The sequence below is a fragment of the Macrosteles quadrilineatus genome, unplaced genomic scaffold (genome assembly GCF_028750875.1).
Source record: "Macrosteles quadrilineatus isolate MER2022 unplaced genomic scaffold, UCM_ALF_1.0 Scaffold_8__2_contigs__length_117827958, whole genome shotgun sequence".
Lineage (NCBI taxonomy): Eukaryota > Metazoa > Arthropoda > Insecta > Hemiptera > Cicadellidae > Macrosteles > Macrosteles quadrilineatus.
The window spans coordinates 109,236,162-109,256,454 of record NW_026542601.1 but is presented as its reverse complement, the minus strand read 5'-3'; the positions used below and the strand labels follow the sequence as shown (position 1 = coordinate 109,256,454).

The following is a 20,293-nucleotide window of genomic DNA, read 5'->3' as shown; positions in this document are numbered from 1 at the left end:
CAAAAAAGGAGCATATTATAATTTTATTGTCATTACAAACTGACTACCATGACAAAATAAGTCTGTCCCTCGATTGGGCGTCACGACCATTTGGGAAAAATTTTCAACTTTGGAGCACGACAGTGGCAAGCCTGGCGTCGATGGAGTCAGTTGGGTTTAGAGACTAGTTCGGGGTGTACGTCAGGATTGTAGTGCCGGTCGTTTCGAGTTGAAAGGAAGAATTACAAGATTAATAAAGGAAAGATTGTGTTTTTTGTAATTTTGGTGTGTCCATGACCGTACGTAGTCATTCGATGAAGTAGTCATGGTGTTAATTTTTGTTTATAAGATATTTCAATTGATAGATTAACCTAGAAGTCCACTTTGTATCCTCGAACATGAGGTGAAGGGCTACCGCCAGAACAGAGCCAAATAACACGTAATTTCACGACCAAAGTTTCACGACCATCGCGGTTTTTTTCACGACCAATCCAGCCTTATGGATTATAGAGTGTTTGGTCGTGACAATAACTTTAATATAATTGTAAATTGAACAGTTTAGTTCAATTGAAACACATATTTTTATTATAACTAACAGGATAATTGAAGGATTGTTTAGAAAGATTTAGATTATTCCAGACAATTCACGACCGTACCGCTTGTCCCTGACCATCACGTTTATGATTTCTATCATAAAAATTTCAAAAATTAAAATATCGTCATATTTCAATGTTTTATACACAAAAGAAGCACACCTCTATACACACATAACGATTTTTCGGGTCTCAGGTAAGTTTTTTCGGAGTTATGCAAACTTAAAAAGATTTTATTGGCTTTTTTTCAATTTTTTGAGTGTTTTTATTTTTTTCTAGAAAGACCAAATATACCAAAAGCTCAGTGACCTTTTTATTGTATAATGGTCATAAAAGTAAATTAGTTTATAGCAAAACATAGTTATAAAAATAATATTAACTATTTTTAATATTCATTTAAACGTCCGTTATGGTCGTGACAGGATTTTGTGTTTTTCCACTAAAGATGCTCTTTTAAAAAGAAACTACCAAAGATATTGCGTTACCATGGACATTTTATGAAACTTCAAATGTTAATGAAATAAAAAAAATAATAAAAGTTTTGAAAAAAGGGGAAAAGAATTTGCAAAGTGCTTTTCCTGAAAACGTACGTTTTTAAATTTTCACTCAATTATTGTTAGAATGTAATGTATTTATTTATTTAATTTATTGACTATGCCAATGTCTGTATATTTTATGTATGGATCAAAGGCAATAAAGATTCTTGATTCTTGATTTCATTACTGAATTACAGCGATCTAAAGAAAGAGATTTGGCAAAATAAAAAAAAATTACGTTTTATTGTAAAATAATTTAAATATTTTCGTATTCATAGGTCTTAGAACCAAATTGTTATGCTTATAATATAGGAAATTTAATTGTCTACAACATTGCAATTACATATTTTTCCCTAAAACGCACCAAAACGGAGATATAGGCGAAAATCTCTAGAAAGTACAGATTTTTTAGATTTTTCAATATGGCGGCGGGCGCGGAGGGGGTAGAATTGTGCATTTTGCGGTTTTAACCCTTTGATGCACAGGAAAATTTTTTTATTTCAATTTTTACTGAATTGATGTTTTTTGGTAACCTTAACCGTGTCAGAGCTCAGGAAAAATAATTTAAAAAATTTAATTTTGTTTTTATAATTTTTATTAATAAAAAACGAGGTGGTATTCTATATATACCACTGTGTATCAGTGCGTAGTCTAATGTGCATATAAAATATTAAAAACCTTCCTTGAAACGTAAAACCTACCAATATGTTACAGATAAGAAACAATTATTTACCTGTTCATGTATTGTAATAAAAAGATTACTTATCTAATCTATGTGAAAAATAGTAAATTAGCTCAAGATATTAGTACTCGTAAATACATTTGTATGACAATACTGAATACATTTGAAGGTCTGTTATAAAATAATAAGTTTCCAGAGAATCATTGTACAACATCGTATTCTCCAATCTTAAGATTCAAGATTAATCTTTATCTTAGTTCAGTTGTGAAACTCATAAAAACCATTTTTTGTCTGTCTAGCATAAGCACACTTTGCGCTCGTTACATTCCCAGTATGAGCGAATCTTTTTCTCTTTTGTTCTGCATAAGTTGCATCTCGTCCATGTTGATATTATGGGCATGTGAACGTTCTCCTTGAGCCTCTTTTCTACTGGCATTTTAAATTTATGTTTGATCAAATTTAATTTAGCCTTTCCTTTGCCTTTTGTCGATTTTGAGTGTAAGCCATTCGTGACGGAGATGCGGAATTGCTTCACCTGGGTTATGATTCCAAACGCAATAGGTGATTTATAATGATAAAAATAAATTATGTATTTTCATCAATGAAGATGAGTATATTTGCTGAAGAGAGACTACTGTCATCTGGTCAATTATCTGATAAACCTATTTCATCTTAGCAACCGTCATTTAGAATTTCTGTTAGTAAGATGTCTTCAGTCATGTCTTTTGGATATCTGAGAATAATAAATAAATATTTAAAATATAGTAAGTAAAATTTATATGATTGAGTTACCTAAAAAAAATAACGAAAGTTATCACAAAATATGCTTGAAATTATATTTTAGCTTAGTAAGGCAACAACAAAATATGTCTAGTGTTAGTAGCATAGTGGTATTGTAGGTATACCACCTATATTTGGCAAAATAAACTTTCAGTTTGAACAAAAACAGTGTTTTTGACGCAATATAACAATTACATAGTGTCTAATTCAACATAAAAACATATATCTTACTTTGTTATATGTAATAGAAGGGTATACAAGACAGTCAAAACCTCTGCATAACAGCCTGTAGCCTGTAGCATGCAACGACGCTTTGAAACTTCAACTTTAATACTAAATTAATCTAGAAGCTACTAGTTCCTCCAAAATACGCTAGGTTACAGCACTGACTAGGCCCCTGGTATGGTATTTCCACAATACCAGTATGCATCAATGCAGTAAAAATTATTTTACAAGTGGTATCCTGATAATACCACTGTGAATCAAAGGGTTAACACCTACTTACCATCCTAGACAACATATAAAAAATTTAGACTTACCGGACCGTTTGTAAGTTAACCCCCCTATTTTTGTCTCTATTTACTGGACTATTGGTAGTCACGTCGTTTTTTTTGTCATACAGATCCATCACTGAGCTTGGCCCAATACGGAGTGACTATTCGCACGTCAAAATGCTCCACAGTCCGTTCCCGTTCGAGCTCCAGTATTCAGTTACAGTTACAGTATTACAAAATAATGCAAAGGGAACGTTCAGGTTCAGTTACTCATTTTGAATGACTTACTACTTTCTACTTATTTGAAGATCAAGATGGAGGTCCCTTTAACATTTTGTGATTTTGAAGCGTTAGATGAATTTATTTCAAGAAAGGAAAATGACGAATACATACAGTTATGGATTGATTGTTCAAGAACAATCGATCGAGCCAGAAAAGGTTTTAAAAACCACATAAGATGATAATTTGACATATTATGGATTGACATTAAATAATTAGTTCCAATAGAAATAAAAACTGTTTTTATCAACTCACATGCATAACAATTTATGTAAAATAAAAATTTGCATTTTACTTAATTAGTGCGTTCAATTGTACCCCACTTCTTATTCAAAAGTACCCCACCAGTGGGGTACAGTGGGAAATTGCATACCTTTGTGAAAACAGATATTGCAGAATAACATGTTAACTTGGAGGGTTTAAAAAATAACTAAATTAAAGCAAAAATTATGTTACGACTAAAAACACATAAATTCACCTAATAAAAATTAAAGTTAAAAAAGTTTCAAATGTGCCCCACTCTCCCCTAATGCCTATCCTACTTCTGGGCTATCTAGGCCAACGTAGGCCTACCAAAATTGCACTACCTTTTATAGGCCCAGCCTGTGATTGGTCAAGTAGGCTAACATCAGGGTGAGCACTTTTTCACCTCAAGTTAGTTGACGAATATCGAAACTGGAAAATCGATACTTTTGCAGCTCGATTGTTTTTAGAATTTAGTACATCGCGATATCGATAGTCCACTCCCACTCGGCCACTCCACACTCTATCCATTCCCGTTCTCCTTTGACTTGACGACAGTTTTGACAGTTTTGACAGTTTGGTAGATCATTAGGAGAGAACTGTAGCGCCTAGAGGCGTAATGTCAATTTTTTAAGAGAAAACATAAATTTGTTAATAACAAACTCTTAAGTTTCTATTTATCAGTAGGTAGTAATGGGAATAAAATTCAATGTCAACAGTTGAAAAGCTTATTGCTAAGGTTATGTTCATTGACCAGAATTTGTTTTAATCAAAACTGAATATCATCAGATGGAGGCCATTTCTATTACCTAATTTGTATTATTATTGTTAGTATCAACCAGCTCTTGTAAAAAATGCCAAAATTCCTCCTTCCTGAGAGGGAGTGTAATTTACTCTTTTCTAACTCTTAAGACTAATTTTAAAGCTTAATGACGAATTAAAAATTACAAAATTATGACCTTGCTCACAGTTCTTAGAAATTTTATTCCTGATTCCTTTATTAATCTTATTTTTTGTCTGGAGAATTGTATGACCTTGCTCACAGTTCTTAGAAATTTTATTCCTGATTCCTTCATTAATCTTATTTTTTGTCTGGAGGTCGATATGATTTTAGTTTCTACTCAAGAGTATTGAATTGAATGTAACAGTAACTTATTTAGTATCAATTTATTCAGCTCAAGGGGTCTCTTTAATAAGAGGCCCACCACTTAAAAGGTTTAACTCATATTTTAAAATGTAGTAGCCTATTGAAAGTTAAAATTAAAGCCATTGAGTTTGTAAAACTTCTAAAAGTCAGTCTCAGTCAAACCAATAAAGTTTACTCCGATTCCGATTCGATTACTCTTAAACAATCGAGCGGTAAAAGTATCGATTTTCCAGTTTCGATATTCGTCAAATAATTTGAGGTGAAAAAGTGCTCTCCTAACATCAGGCCTAGGCTTAAGTTTTTTAAGATTCTTATATTGAATCTTCACGACCTTCTCACCGCAGTATTTCACCTCCCTTTTTTTAGAACCTTTGGAACAGTTACACGGAACTGTTTGGGATAATGTTCAATACAACTGTGACAAAAAGTATAGAATAGGTTAGGCGAAACCGTTATATTACAAATAGCTCCGTTCCTTCTCAACTTTATTATTTTTCCTGCATAAAAATGTAATTATTATGATATACCTTTTTTCCTCCTCCTCATAATAATAACAAGTCTTTTATAGACATGGACATAACCTGTAAGTTAGTTAACTGGTTTCGTTTATTTAATTATTCTTGCATTACATCACGAAAACCGGCTTATTCTTAAAAGACAATGATATAATAGCATATTAAGGAAAACTATTCAAAGAAATTGCACAGTTTTGTTAAATTTGCTAACAATGAGAAAGGTTATATAAGGTATAAGGTATTGTTGATGGAGCAGGAGTCACAATGAAAAAGCACATACAAATTAAAATCAAAAGTTTTATTATTATATTTATAGTTATATTTTGGATACAGTATTGTGAAGTTCATAATTATAATAAATTTAACTTACCTTCTTCTGTTTCAAAATTCAGCTCCCCAACTGTTATTTCAATGGCATGGGCTTCTTCCAGATGCTGGATCAAGTTTTCAAACCACGAAAATTGATGAGAGCAATCACCGGTGGGGCACACGGAAGATTTCTCAGGTGCCGTTTGACGTCACTAACTGCTGCGTCTGAAGAAACAGACAATTTTATAATTTTTTATTATTAAATTAAACTGTCATAACCTAACCAAACTAACCAAACGTGCTGATAATGGAAAAATCGAATAAAGGTTTACTAATCTAAAAAATAGTTTTGTTCATAAAATAAAATTATAATTGTCTAAAATTCAATTTTATAATTTTTTTTTATTATAAAATTAAACTGTCATAACCTAACCAAACCAACCAAACTTGCTGGTATGAAAAAATTGTTGATAAAAAGTCAGTGCCACCGGCGGGATTCGAACCCGGGTCGTTCGGATTATCAGCCCGCAACGCTATCTAGTGCACCACAGAGGCCGATGGCTGAAAATCGTATCGTTGCGGTATTAGTGTTCCCTCAAAGTGACGTCAAACGGCACCTGAGAAATCTTCCGTGTGCCGTTTCGGAGCACTCACCCTCTGGGCCTCTGGGCAAATAAGCCTTTTCGGGTTGTTTGAACAGTCAGATTGTTCACTACAACAACAATCATGCACATTACGTGTATGGCGCGTTAAATTAAATTTACTAGCAAAAGGGTTTGTCACAAAATGAACATTCAAACTTTTTTGTATTAATATCAGACATACTGATCCAGTAACTCTTTAACTTGAAATTACACCATCGATTTGAGATAAAGTTTCCAATCACTTGACAAAATGGAGGTTAAAGACAGAGATCCACGAAAAACAAAATGAACGCCTAAAAAGGAAATGGAATGGAAATCTTTGTTTGTAATGTAACGGTTTTAACAAATCTATTCCAAACAGTTCCGTGTAACTGTTCCAAAAGTTCAAAAAAAGGAAGGTGAAATACTGCGGTGAGAAGGTCGTGAATCTTCTAATGTGTATTTCTGATTGCTTATAACCTCTTTGGCTCTGTTGAACTCGTTTACCTTTCTCTTTGCGAAGTTGATTACATCCATTTTGGCTAAAATGAGGCACTACCGTTACCATTCCTAATACTAGGATATCTTTGTGTGCAGCCTGTTCCAAAACAGCTGTAACAGTTACTAGATTAGGAACATAGTGTGACGTCATTTGGAGCAGACGTGTGGGGTAGTGGCGCACGTCTGACGTGCGAATAGCCACTGCCTATCCAATATCCACAGCCAATCACGTAATGTTGAGGTTGCATTGTGGGAGTTTATAATTTATTCCATTTCTGCAAGTCGGCCATTTTGTGGAGTTATATCCAGGTTTTGCCGCATCGTTGTGTGATTATTTTGAATTTAACTTACATCTAGACAATTGGTATAAACTAGTGGAAAGAGTGCAAATGATAAATACTATACGTAGCTCAGTTGTGGTGTCGTGATTTATAAATACATTCCAATGGATCCTGCCAAACTTAAAGTTGTAGAATTGCGCGCCGAATTATCGGCAAGAGGGCTTGATAATAAAGGTGTTAAGGCTGTTCTAGTAGACAGACTTAGACAAGCTTTGGAGGAAGAGACTGGACAAGGTATGAATTCTAGTTTTATTCGTAAGTTACTTAGGATATAAAAGCCAGTGGGTGTCGACGTCTTACTCGGCGTAGGCTACTCATATAAGTTAGCCTACTTACCCCATAACTAACATTGAAATAGCCCATAACCCTTTCAGTGATAGGCCTAGGCCAATAACTGGTATTTCCTAAGACTTTTTTGTTTGCCTTTCAATTCCATTACCTGTTATTGAATTTTAAGTTAATTGTAATGTTGTCACTATTTTAACCCTCCAACTGGTCATTAAAATTACGTCCATGTCACTGGCCCGGCCATGACGGAATTAGTACATAAGAATTATGCTAATATTTAGTACCTATTTCGTACTATTTAGTACCAACAAACAAAAAATTAGTACCCCACTCGGTACCGGATAACTAATTAATTTAGGATTCCGGGCCAGTGACATGCTGGCCCGGCCATTTTCGAATTTGATCCTAATATGTATACCATCATTTAGTACCTATTTCGTACTATTTTGTACCTCCATTAATACAATTTGTACCTCAAAGAAAACCAAGCTACGGGCCCGTTAACTGTACAGGTCAATGACCTCTCAGCCCGGCCATATCGTAACCTATGGTTATAAAATATACTACTATTTAGTACTTATTTCGTACTATTTTGTACCTCCATTAATATAATTTGTACCTCAAAGAAAACCAAGCTACGGGCCCATTACCTGTACAGGTCAATGACCCCTCACCCCGGCCATATCGGAACCTATGGTTATAAGCTATACTACTATTTAGTACCTATTTCGTACTATTTTGTACCCCATTAAAATAATTTGTACCTCAAAGAAAACCAAGCTACGGGCCCGTTAACTGTACAGATCCATGGCCCCTCAGCCCGGCCATATCGGAAGCTATGGTTATAAGCTATACTACTATTTACATGGTGTCTACTCTCCGGGAAATTCGGGAAAACCGGGAAACCTCCGGGAATTTTATCTTACCTTGAAATGTCCTGGAAAACTCCAGGAATCCACCCAAACCTCCGGGAATCCACAGCCCGGTCATCGGAATCGTCGCCTAACCGAAACACTACCGCTTTTGTTGCCACGATCGCGGGAAACGATTATCGGTGTTGCCGAAACCGCAAGATATGCTCACGAGTATTGCCGCGATCGCGAGAGACGATTATCGGTGTCGCCGAAACCACGTGAGATGCACACGGGCGACGATCGCGGGAAACGATTATCGGTGTTGCTAAAACCGCAAGATATGCTCACGAGTATTGCCGCGATCGCGAGAGACGATTATCGGTGTCGCCGAAACCACGTGAGATGCCTACGGGTGTTGCCGCGATCGCGGGAAACGATTATCGGTGTTGCTAAAACCGCAAGATAGGCTCACGGGTATTGCCGCGATCGCGAGAGACGATTATTAGTGTCGCCGAAACCACGTGAGATGCCTACGGGCGTTGCCGCGATGGCGGGAAACGATTATCGGTGTTGCTAAAACCGCAAGATATGCTCACGAGTATTGCCGCGATCGCGAGAGACGATTATCGGTGTCGCCGAAACCACGTGAGATGCCTACGGGTGTTGCCGCGATCGCGGGAAACGATTATCGGTGTTGCTAAAACCGCAAGATATGCTCACGGGTATTGCCGCGATCGCGGGAGACGATTATCGGTGTCGCCGTAACCACGTGAGATGCCTACGGGCGTTGCCGCGATCGCGGGAAACGATTATCGGTGTTGCTAAAATGCAAGATATGCTCACGAGTATTGCCGCGATCGCGAGAGACGATTATCGGTGTCGCCCAAACCGCAAGATATGCTTACGGGTATTGCCGCGATCGCGAGAGACGATTATCGGTGTCGCCGGAACCACGTGAGATGCCTACGGGTGTTGCCGCGATCGCGGGAAACGATTATCGGTGTTGCTAAAATGCAAGATATGCTCACGAGTATTGCCGCGATCGCGAGAGACGATTATCGGTGTCGCCCAAACCGCAAGATATGCTAACGGGTATTGCCGCGATCGCGAGAGACGATTATCGGTGTCGCCGAAACCACGTGAGATGCCTACGGGTGTTGCCGCGATCGCGGGAAACGATTATCGGTGTTGCTAAAACCGCAAGATATGCTCACGGGTATTGCCGCGATCGCGGGAGACGATTATTGGTGTCGCCGTAACCACGTGAGATGCTTACGGGCGTTGCCGCGATCGCGGGAAACGATTATCGGTGTTGCTAAAATGCAAGACATGCTCACGAGTATTGCCGCGATCGCGAGAGACGATTATCGGTGTCGCCCAAACCACGTGAGATACCTACGGGTGTTGCCGCGATCGCGGGAAACGATTATCGGTGTTGCTAAAACCGCAAGATATGCTCACGGGTATTGCCGCGATCGCGGGAGACGATTATCGGTGTCGCCGAAAGTGCGAGATATGCCTACGGGCGTTGCCGCGATGGCGGGATGCTAGTATCGGTGTTGCTAAAACTGCAAGATATGCTCACGAGTATTGCCGCGATCGCGAGAGACGATTATTGGTGTCACCGAAAGTGCGAGATATGCCTACGGGAGTTGCCGCGATCGCGGGAGACGATTATCGGTGTCTCCGAAACCGCAAGATATGCTCACGGGTATTGCCGCGATCGCGAGAGACGATTATCGCTGTTGCCGAAACCACGTGAGATGCCTACGGGTGTTGCCGCGATCGCGGGAAACGATTATCGGTGTTGCCGAAACCGCAAGATATGCTCACGGGTGTTGCCGCGATCACGGGAGACGATTATCGGTGTCGCCGAACCCGCGAGATTTCCCCACGGCTATTGCCGCGATCGCGGTAGACGATTATCGGTGTTGCCGAAACCGCAAAATATGCATACGGGTGTTGCCGTGACCGTTGACGGTGTGACGTTTTGTCGCTGGTGTTGAAGAAACTGCAAGATATGCTCACTGATATTCCCACAATCGCGGGAGATGATAACTGGTGTCGCCTTACCTACCAGTTATACTGTTTTATTATGTTAAAAATATTATTCTTTGGAAATGTTTTGTTTCAAATAATAATAATCATTATTAATAATAATAATAGCCTAATAATAATCATTTTCATTTATTAGCGGGTTGCGATTAGTTAAACGGGTTCCGATAGTAGCTCCTTAAAATTCAGGAATTTGTCTTGAATTCTCCTGGAAAACTCCTTGAATTTTTCAAACCAGGTTTAGTAGACACCATGATTTAGTACTTATTTCGTACTATTTTGTACCTCCATTAATATAATTTGTACTTCTAAAATAACTAGGCCTACTAAAAAAACTACAAAAAAAAACTGAAAGACAAATAATTTTGAAAACTAGGGAATGTTGAAGCCATAATTTTAGTTTAGGGTTTCAGTTTTTTAGAAGATAAGTTTAAAATTGTAAAAAGTCTAGCAGCCGACGCTAACATTCTACATTCTAGAAATATTGATATTACTTCAGTTTTAGTTGACTACTAAATTCCCGTACGTAGGACGGGCCAACAGCTCGTTAAGTTTTACAACATAAATTAATTAAGAAAAAAGAAAGAAAAAATTAACAAAGTTGTGAACTTAATGTTGAATGAAATAAAAAAATCACCACAGTACCCTCGCACCAAAATAGCCTAAACCTCGACACATTGATTACTTGGGTTGTATGAGTAAGTTACATATTGTTTAATATGAAGAACTAAATAGTTGGAGATAACCACCAAATAACTGCATCACTTGTTAATTATTGAGTACTAAATAATAGCATACCTTACATACACTGTAACTAGAAACTGTGACATGGCCGGGCTGAGGGGTAATTAACCACTAACAATAACATGATTACACATACAATATGTAACATAAGTAGTTTGTTTATCTTTGAGGTAATTTTTTTACCTCGAAAGGTACAAAAAAGTACGAACAAGGTACTAAATAGTAGCATAGCTTATAACTACAGGTTCCGATATGGCCGGGCTGAGGGGTCATTGACCTGTACAGTTAACGGGCCCGTAGCTTGGTTTTCTTTGAGGTACAAATTATATTAATGGAGGTACAAAATAGTACGAAATAAGTACTATATAGTAGTATAGCTTATAACCATAGGTTCCGATATGGCCGGGCTGAGGGGTCATTGACATGTACAGTTAACGGGCCCGTAGCTTGGTTTTCTTTGAGGTACAAATTATATTAATGGAGGTACAAAATAGTACGAAATAGGTACTAAATGATGGTATACATATTAGGATCAAATTCGAAAATGGCCGGGCCAGCATGTCACTGGCCCGGAATCCTAAATTAATTAGTTATCCGGTACCGAGTGGGGTACTAATTTTTTGTTTGTTGGTACTAAATAGTACGAAATAGGTACTAAATATTAGCATAATTCTTATGTACTAATTCCGTCATGGCCGGGCCAGTGACATGGACGTATTAAAATTTCCCGTACTGGTAAGGTTTTTTTGACCACCGCGCAAGCATTTAGTAAATACCACATAAAACATATAAAATGGTATAAAAAGCATACATATTATATATAGATTTTTTCAGAAAGGAATAACCTATTCAAAAATAGGTATTTCTGAACTTTCTGGACTTTTCTTTATAACGTTTTTAACCCTCCAAAGGTCCATAGTTTAGGCCTTAATGTTCACCTATTTTTGGCGCATTTGCAAGGTTTTATTAAAACGGATCTGAGAAGCTTAAAACAATGTTAATTCTAATGTTCTATATACCATTTTGTTTGGAAAATCATGGGCTTCAATATTATATATAAAACATAAGGAACATTTAAAAAAAAAAAATTTTAGGTAAAAAAAAATGTAATTTCGAAAATTTTCAAAAAAAAAAATAAGTTCGCGCTCAATGAAGTTGTATAAATTATGGGCCTATAAATATTTGAAAATAGCCACTTTGTTCTAAATTTAATGAGGATTACAAATATATAATCATATAGCGAGGTAAGTTATCAAATAAATAAGTTATGAGCTAAAAACGGATTTCAGTACATAGCGTTTAGCTAAGAATGCATAGCCTAACCATAGCTAGGAATCTGGCTGATAATTTACATCAATATCACTACCTACTTCTTCAGGATCATCAACCAGCACTTCAAAACCACTTAAATCTTCTTATAATGCACCACGTATATCACTACGGTACTTTTGATTTTTAACACTAAAACAATGATAAACATAATAAAACACATCAGTCATCGGTCCGAGTTTACCTGTTTACTGTTTACTAATATGCACGTCAGCTGTCTGCTACAATTACGATCGGCTCAGAGAACAAACAGCGCTTAGAGACAGACCTTTAGAAAGCTTAGAATCTAATGAAAAGAACGATACCTAACTCGATCCAGTTCAATCCGATTCAGTCAGTCATAGAGCCTTCGCCGTAAACGATGTTTGTGCGTCTAAAAATAGACGTGTGACACTACACAAAGTGTGTTGTGCGTCTATTTTTAGAAGCGTGACCTTCGGAGGGTTAAACCATTTCTACGATCTTAATAAACAAGAAAATACCTTTAAAACATTATTTTAAGGCGCGGAAACCACTGCAAATTGCAAAAATATACGGAACTACTTTCTCAATGCGCGGAGCATATCGCTCTTGCTCTTGGGCACCTAAGTTACCTATTTGTGTTGCCAGCTTATTAGAAAAGAGGGTTTAATAAGCGATATATCGAACCGCATCGAAATCGATATTTAATCCGATAGCTCACAGGTTATATGTTGAATTACACCGACGGTACAGTAAGTTATTACACTTATTAATAAACTCAGATTGAACACTGATCTAATTTAGGCGTGTGGGGAAGGCAGGTCGTGGTTATGAGAATTTGTGGCTTCATTAAGTGTTTTGAAGTAAAGGTTAGATTAGGAAGGTAAAGTGTAGGTTATAGGTAATCGGGTCGTTTATTTGTGTTGCACCATATTGTTTTTTATCTTTTAGAATAGTTGGTTAAACGGGGAAACGATTTCAAAAATGCTTGCATTTAGAAATCGTTTCCCCGTTTAACTAACTATTCCAAAAGATAAAAAACGATATGGTGCAACACAAATAAACGGCTAAATTTGAAGCGTACCTTCACAGTGTTGGGTTGGCTTTTTAATTTCGTCGTTTGGTAAGTTGTGTAATAATTTAGGTTTTTGAATATTTCTCTGCCAGTTTTAGTTGGCAAAATTTTTCAAAAACTTGACGGGTTAGGCCTGACTTTCAGACTTAGTCCAATGTCCTTCAACTAACCAATTTAGGCCTAGTGGGGAAATTAAAGTTGGTGACTCCCGTTTTAAATTAACGTTTCATTAATTCGTATTGGGGCTTTTCTTTTAAGTTTTAACCTTTTTCACGTGAGTAAGTGCAATTTTTAGTTTTGTTTTTTTAAGTTTAAGAAGCGGTTTTATTTTTGTTTCCGTTTTTCTTGTTTCGTTTCTCACAGGCAAATTAAGGCAACTTACTTTAAACTCAAGATTCTGTGGGAACTAGGCTAGGTCTATCTTAAACTAACCCTTGTTTGTTGCAGGTTATAGCCAAAAAAAGGTTATGTACGTTATGTTTGGCCAAAAAAAATCCATACACAATTTTTTACTAAAAATGTGTCTGAACTTTTTTACCCAACGGTAGGCCTAATTTTCTATTTTATATAATTTAACCCTCTACTATAACGCGAGTTCTCAGTGGCACTGGTCGATTATCGACCAAGACGACATGGGTTGGGTTTTTTCTAATACTAAAATATTTCAAAACTGTTTTAAAACCCAATAAATCTTATAGGTAGGCCTACCATTAGAAAGACGAGATTCTGAGGATTCATTTTCATGCATAAAACGGTATTGAGTGAGTTGCCTAAGTAGGCCTAGCGAAAGACATAGTTTGAAAAACTAGAGCCAGAGTTCAAAATAGATTTTGGCAGTGGAAAGTGTTGGTCACCTGACTACAAATGCAGCTAGCTGTTTTTGGCAATTGTCAATTCAATTGTCAATTTTTTTTTTATTGTCAATTTTTTCTCGGCACATGATTTGTTCTGATCATTGGTGATTTCGCTGCAAGTGACGATAACGTTTCCGCGCTTTCAAAAAAATATCGCCGGTGTTACGGTTGACGATGATGATGTGCCGTGACCGTGGGACGGTAAAAGGTCTAGTAACATGGAGAATCTACCGAGTTTCTGGTTGGGTTGAAAAAAAAAAATTGGTAAATGAAAAGTCGGGAATTTCATTTGAGAAATCTGGTAGACACCACGGTATGATAATTTTGTGGTTACATTTCTCAAAATAGTAATTGTATTAATATGATTGCTCAGCTCAATATTCAATATTGCAAGCAAACAACAACTGCGTTGGTATGTATGTATGTACTAAGTCACTTAGTAGCCTAACTTTGTACTGGTTGCCACCATACATACAGTGCCTACTTAACTGGAGTAGGTAGCAAAATTTGTCAATAGTCACTTTTTGTTTCAGAAGTACCAGATACTTCAATCGCTGAAACGTCAACTGAAGAAATAGAAGATAAAGTCGACTACTCTGAGGCGGATAAAGACAGTTCCGAGCCGGAACAAGAAAATACGCCGGAGTCTGAGGAAAACCAAGATCAACAGTCTGAAGAAGAGAACTCAAAGCTGGAAGAAGGCTATCAAGAATTTGAGCAAGACGATCCTCAGAAAGAAGAAGAGAATAATACTGAACTTGAAAGGTTAGGTAATAAGCCTCTTTTTGGCTGAATTTAATGTTTGGGCCTAATTTTTTTGGGTTGGGGGTCCTAACTTAACTTTCTCTGTAAACTTAAGTTACCGTCGGACAAGAATTAGATTTGAAACAATACCTCTATTTGAACTTTTGTCATTTGAATGTAGCTTTCATTGAAGGAGGCACAATTCATTAAAAAGTATAAAGTATATAAGTAGGCTATACTAGCCGCTATACCCGTTCCTTGCAACGGGGTCAAGATGCGGAAGAGACAATTTTTGGTTCCTTGAAAATAATGGCATGCAGCTTGAGAACGCTAAATAGAACAGTTCTTTCGTTCCCTAGATCTTCTTTATGTAGATAGACTTTTATTAATTTACTATTACTATTAACTGTCTACATAAACATAACTGTAAAAAATCCATCATTGCATGTAGCACAGCTTTTTGCTTCTGCTTGATTCAAATTAGCTGTTGTCATACATTAAAAATATAATAGTGCTGCACCCTGTTGGTAAACCTAACTTTTTAATGCTATTGAACATCATAGAATGAAACTGTTTAGTTAAAACAGCTTTTAATATTCTTTAATTCTATTTAAATATAAGTACTCATAAGGTTAACATGAGGAAACTCCAGAGCCACTGGGGCGGAGCCGATTGGACGGATCATGAAATTGATGATGTATAAACCTATTCCATGAAATTCTACACGTTTGTACCAAGTTTCGTGGCAATCAGTCCAACGGCGTCCGAGATCATAACGTTCAAACATACTCCTCTTTTATAAATATAGAGATTAAAGTATATAGCCCACCCTCCTACTGTATTTCCACGTCCTATACTTTTTTCTAACAAGGTCTAACCTAATATAAATGTTCACTGGAATACCATCCTTATTCACAATATATTAAAACCGAAGTATTTGAAAACTGATATGGATGTGGTAAAATTACCATATTAAAAGTACAAAGTTTATCATAAAATCTACACTTTTACTCTTTTTGAACTCTACAATCAATAATTTTAATTTTATATTATAGGTTGTAATTGACTGTTTCTTGTATGTTTTCAGAGAGTCACCGCCTGACGAATCTCAGGAATACGGAGACCCGGAGAACACTTATGAATCAGAGAACTATGGATCAGAGGCTTATCAATCAGAGCCCGTAGAACAAGAACAATCAGAGTCTGTAGACAACCAGAAGATTGAAGAATCAGACCAGCCACAAGAAATTGACATGGAAAATGTCATTGTTAAACAAGAGGAAGAATCCACTGTAGACGAGTACAAACAACAAAACTATGAGGAAAAACCTGACGTCAGCTCATTACCGTATCAGGTAGGGTTCATTCAGTGGTTTGTCTTCTTTTTCAAGTTAGGTTAAGGCTTGTTTCTGGGTCGTAAGGAGTAGTATAGACATGTTTCAAAGTAGACTGATTATTACAAAAAAAATAAAAAATAAAAATATATCGATATGAGTTATTTAGAAGCTATAAACTAGCTACAGTAGACTCCCTCTTAATCGGATACCTTTTGACCGGACATCAATTTAACCGAACTACACTCAGTGGAAATTACATCTCTTTAACCAGACAATTTTTATCAGCACATTGGTTTAACCGGATTAGATCGGCAGGAAGTGGGCAGTACTGAAATGACTGTTCTCGTGGTAAAGACTTGAGACCAGTGATCACGTGTCTAAATATACAATGTTCTCCTAAATTTAAGTCGAATATCACAGTCAGTTTTAATGAGTTTTTGGGGACGTTGGTTTAACTGGAAAACCCGTTATCCGGACTGGCCTCGGTTCCATGGGGTCCGGATAAGAGGGGGTCTACTGTATTTATTTATATACAACTAATTTTTGATGCCTTGTCTACAGCACCTTTCACAACCCCGTGTGAGAGAGTATTAATGTACAATATGTTTTTTATCAAGGCCCATATAAAACGTAAATCGGCCCTCAAAAGATTTTTCCAGTTTTCAATTTTCAACAGCTTTTCACAGCTTTTAGTTCTTGTGAGCGAGTCTCCTATTTATGCTATACACACACATGGCTCAGGTGTTGATTATATTGGTGTTAATCAATCAATCAAGAATAAATGTGTTTAACACAATAATTACCAATACATAGGTTACAAAAGTTGATAAACCACAAATAGTTTGCCTGCACTAAAAACTATTTTTACACAAGCAGTATTGATAAAAACATCAATTAATTTGCAGGGATATGACAATGGTGATGACAAAAAGGAAGATTACGAAGCAGAAGTCAAGATGGAGCCTGGTGTAGAGGTGAAGGAAGAACAAGATGACCGACAGGAGGATAGGAAGAGAAAACGCTCCAGATGGTAAGAAATAGGCCGACTATTGCATGACACAATCTGTAATTTGGTTGAAAAGCTTTTATGTTGAAGCTTTGGAGTTTGTTTGATCCAAGAATTGAATTTGTTATTAACCTCCCTCTATCTCACATGCTCGTTTATTAAATAACACCCAATCAAAATATACTTTATTCATTATTTGCACTTATACATTATATTGTAAAGAACCAATAATTTTCTTAACTGCAGTACAATAATAAAAAAAAAATTATAAACTACACATCCGAGAGCTAGCTGTTGTAATTGGGTGATTATCAAATTGAGGGACAATTTAGGTCCCAGGCCAAAAAAATGTGAAAAAGTTAATAAAAAAATACAATTTTATTATGTTGTTGTTTATTTATCCCTATTTTATCCCTTGTAATCCTTATTTTTTACTTATTTAGTGAATAAATTAGTTTTAAATCTGTTAAAAGCTGATTTTCGTCAGTTTCGTTACTGTCCCCAGAGGCTAGTTTGAATATCATTAAACTCTAAAGTAATGTAGAATCAAAAAGAAATCTGTAAACTAAATATAAAACGTAATAACTAATGTCTGTATATTCTTATACCACACCTATATTTTCCATAATATTGTTATTTAAAGAGAAAATAATAAAAAACTGCGTGTCCCCGGCTTTTGCCATCGTCTGCAGAGATATTTTAAATTCGCGCTACAAACTACGTGATTCGCCGATATCCCGCCCAATCATACTACAGTGGCAAAAGGAACTAATGAAGTTTGCGGTGAAAGTGTTTCGTGTGGGTATTTTCTTTATATTTCGAATGAAATAAATAAATTCAGGACTACTGAAGGTAAGTACCTTTATTACACATCAGTTTCGTTACTCATGTTTATATAAAACTAATATGTTAATTGTTCTAATTAAGGTTTAGTAGTAGACAGTAGGTCAGTACAAACATAACCTATACGTCTCTTCGCTCACCCTGGCGATGTTCAGCACCATCTGGCGCGAAAATGTCAAGATCGTCAGTTACGTTACAGTCATTTTCGTTCCGCTACGAAACTGACGTCAGATTTCGTTACGTAATGAAACTGACGAAATCGTAATGAAACTGACGAAACCGTGACGTATCTGACGATTTTTGTATTCTGTATAAACATAACTGATTTTTTTTATAATACTACCTGTTCTTCTAATGGTTTGTTATTATGCGGGACAATAATAAGCAATTTAGAAAAAAGTGTAACATAATGTTTTTGCCGCACCTCTCGTTTTTTCTTGTTTTCTTGCATCCTCGATGTTTTTCTTGTTCCTGTTGATCTTATCTTAACCACACTAAGATTTAATATCATTTTTATATTTTCGGGTATCATTCTAATGCAGGATTTTTTTTTCTTTACAGTTGCTAGATTGAAAAAATGGCGAAAAAAACAAAGAAAAAGACAGTTGAATCAAAAAAACTGGAAAGGCAAAATAAACTCGCCGCAAATCGTCAAAAAAAATATAGAGACAAAATGTCAGAAGAACAGAAAGCTGAATACAGAAAAAAGGCAAGGGAAAGATATCAAAAAAGGAAAGCAGAGAACAAAGTAAAATTTATAAAGGAACTTAGCGCTAAAGAGCAAAAAGAAAGAAGAAAAAGGTGGAAAGAAGACTCAAAGAGGTATCGCGACAAGAAGAAAATGCAAGAGAAGGCCTTGGAAAACACCCCCCCTGAATCTGGAGAGGAAGAAGACATTGTACAAGTGCCCCAACAAGTTTCAAGACAAAATTTGAGTGGAAGAAAGAAAGTAAGACGGGATCGAGCAAAGGCATATAGAGAGCTTAGAAAAAAGGATGAAAAAATATTAAGTTTGGAAAGAAAACTGGAAAAATGTAAAAAACGGTTGCAAAGATTGAAAAAAAAAACAAGTAAAAGTGACAATCAAACACTAGCCTCACCCTCACCTTCAAAGAAAGTGAAAGAAGTGATAGGTAAAGATCGTGTATCTCCCAATGTACGCAGACAATTATTCATTGGGTTTGCGTTGCAAAAACAATTAAAAACACAACTTCAAAGTGTAAGTCCTAAAACTAAAGAAATCCAAATAGTACGAAAAGTGGTTGGAACTAAAATCTTAAGGAAATACAGACTTCAAAATCAGTTGAAACAAATTCTTCCGTACAAATGCAATAAGCATGAGACTGACAAAGTGAATGCTGAATACTCAAGAAAAGTTTACCGGACAATTAAAGTTAAGGACTCCAAAACACTTCAAAAGTTCTTTGAAGATGACACCGTCTCAAAAATGTGCCCAGGAAAGAAAGACGTGGTGAAGAAAGCCAAAGTTAAAAAGCAGCGTCGAATCCTTTTGGACACCATGAAGAACCTGTATCTGAGATTTGTTAAGGAATATGGGCGAAAAATCTCATACTCTACATTTACACGTGTAAGGCCGTTTTGGGTCCAGCCTCCAAATGCAAGAGACCGCGAAACGTGTGCTTGTATTATACACGAAAACATGCAACTCCTGGTAAATGCTCTAAAACGTTCAAATGTTATAAAGTTTGCCAATGCAAATGATCTCGTGAACTGCCCAACTGAAGAAGTGGAGTTTCATGGTGACATAGTTGATGAACTTAAATTCCATCAGTGGAAAACGGAGTTTGAAATTAAAGACATTAAAGGAGTTTGTAGGAAAATCAGAAAGACTGTTAAGTCTGAAGTGTCTGAGCCAATAGCAAAAGTAAAGAAACGTTTCTATAAGTCTCTGGAAGTGTTTAACAAACACGTTGCCAATCTGAAACATCAATCTAAGGCATTTAAACAGCTGAAGAGCAATCTAAAGGACGGTGAACTTATTTTTCACATCGACTTTTCTCAGAACTACGTTGCTAAGTATGCAAATGAAATCCAAGCCACACATTTTGGAGCATCCAAACGCCAGATTTCATTGCATACAGGGCTATTATATTATCATATTGGCGAGACAACAAAGGCTGAAACTTTTTGCACCCTCTCTGATAATTTAGACCATCATGC

General features: G+C 36.4%; 1 protein-coding gene across 3 annotated transcripts in view; it reads left to right on the top strand.

Moving 5' to 3' along the window:
- The first annotated feature begins 6,977 nt into the window (after positions 1-6,977).
- The window catches only part of LOC128999810 (heterogeneous nuclear ribonucleoprotein U-like protein 1), a 37,861-nt gene continuing 24,545 nt past the window's right edge, over positions 6,978-20,293 (top strand). For all 3 annotated transcript variants that reach the window (XM_054426492.1, XM_054426491.1, XM_054426493.1), the window contains exons 1-4: positions 6,978-7,256; positions 14,716-14,947; positions 16,014-16,281; positions 17,169-17,293. In XM_054426492.1, the coding sequence (XP_054282467.1) occupies positions 7,127-7,256; positions 14,716-14,947; positions 16,014-16,281; positions 17,169-17,293 (755 nt within the window). In that variant the 5' untranslated portion in view covers positions 6,978-7,126. The remainder of the gene's footprint in view (positions 7,257-14,715; positions 14,948-16,013; positions 16,282-17,168; positions 17,294-20,293) is intronic.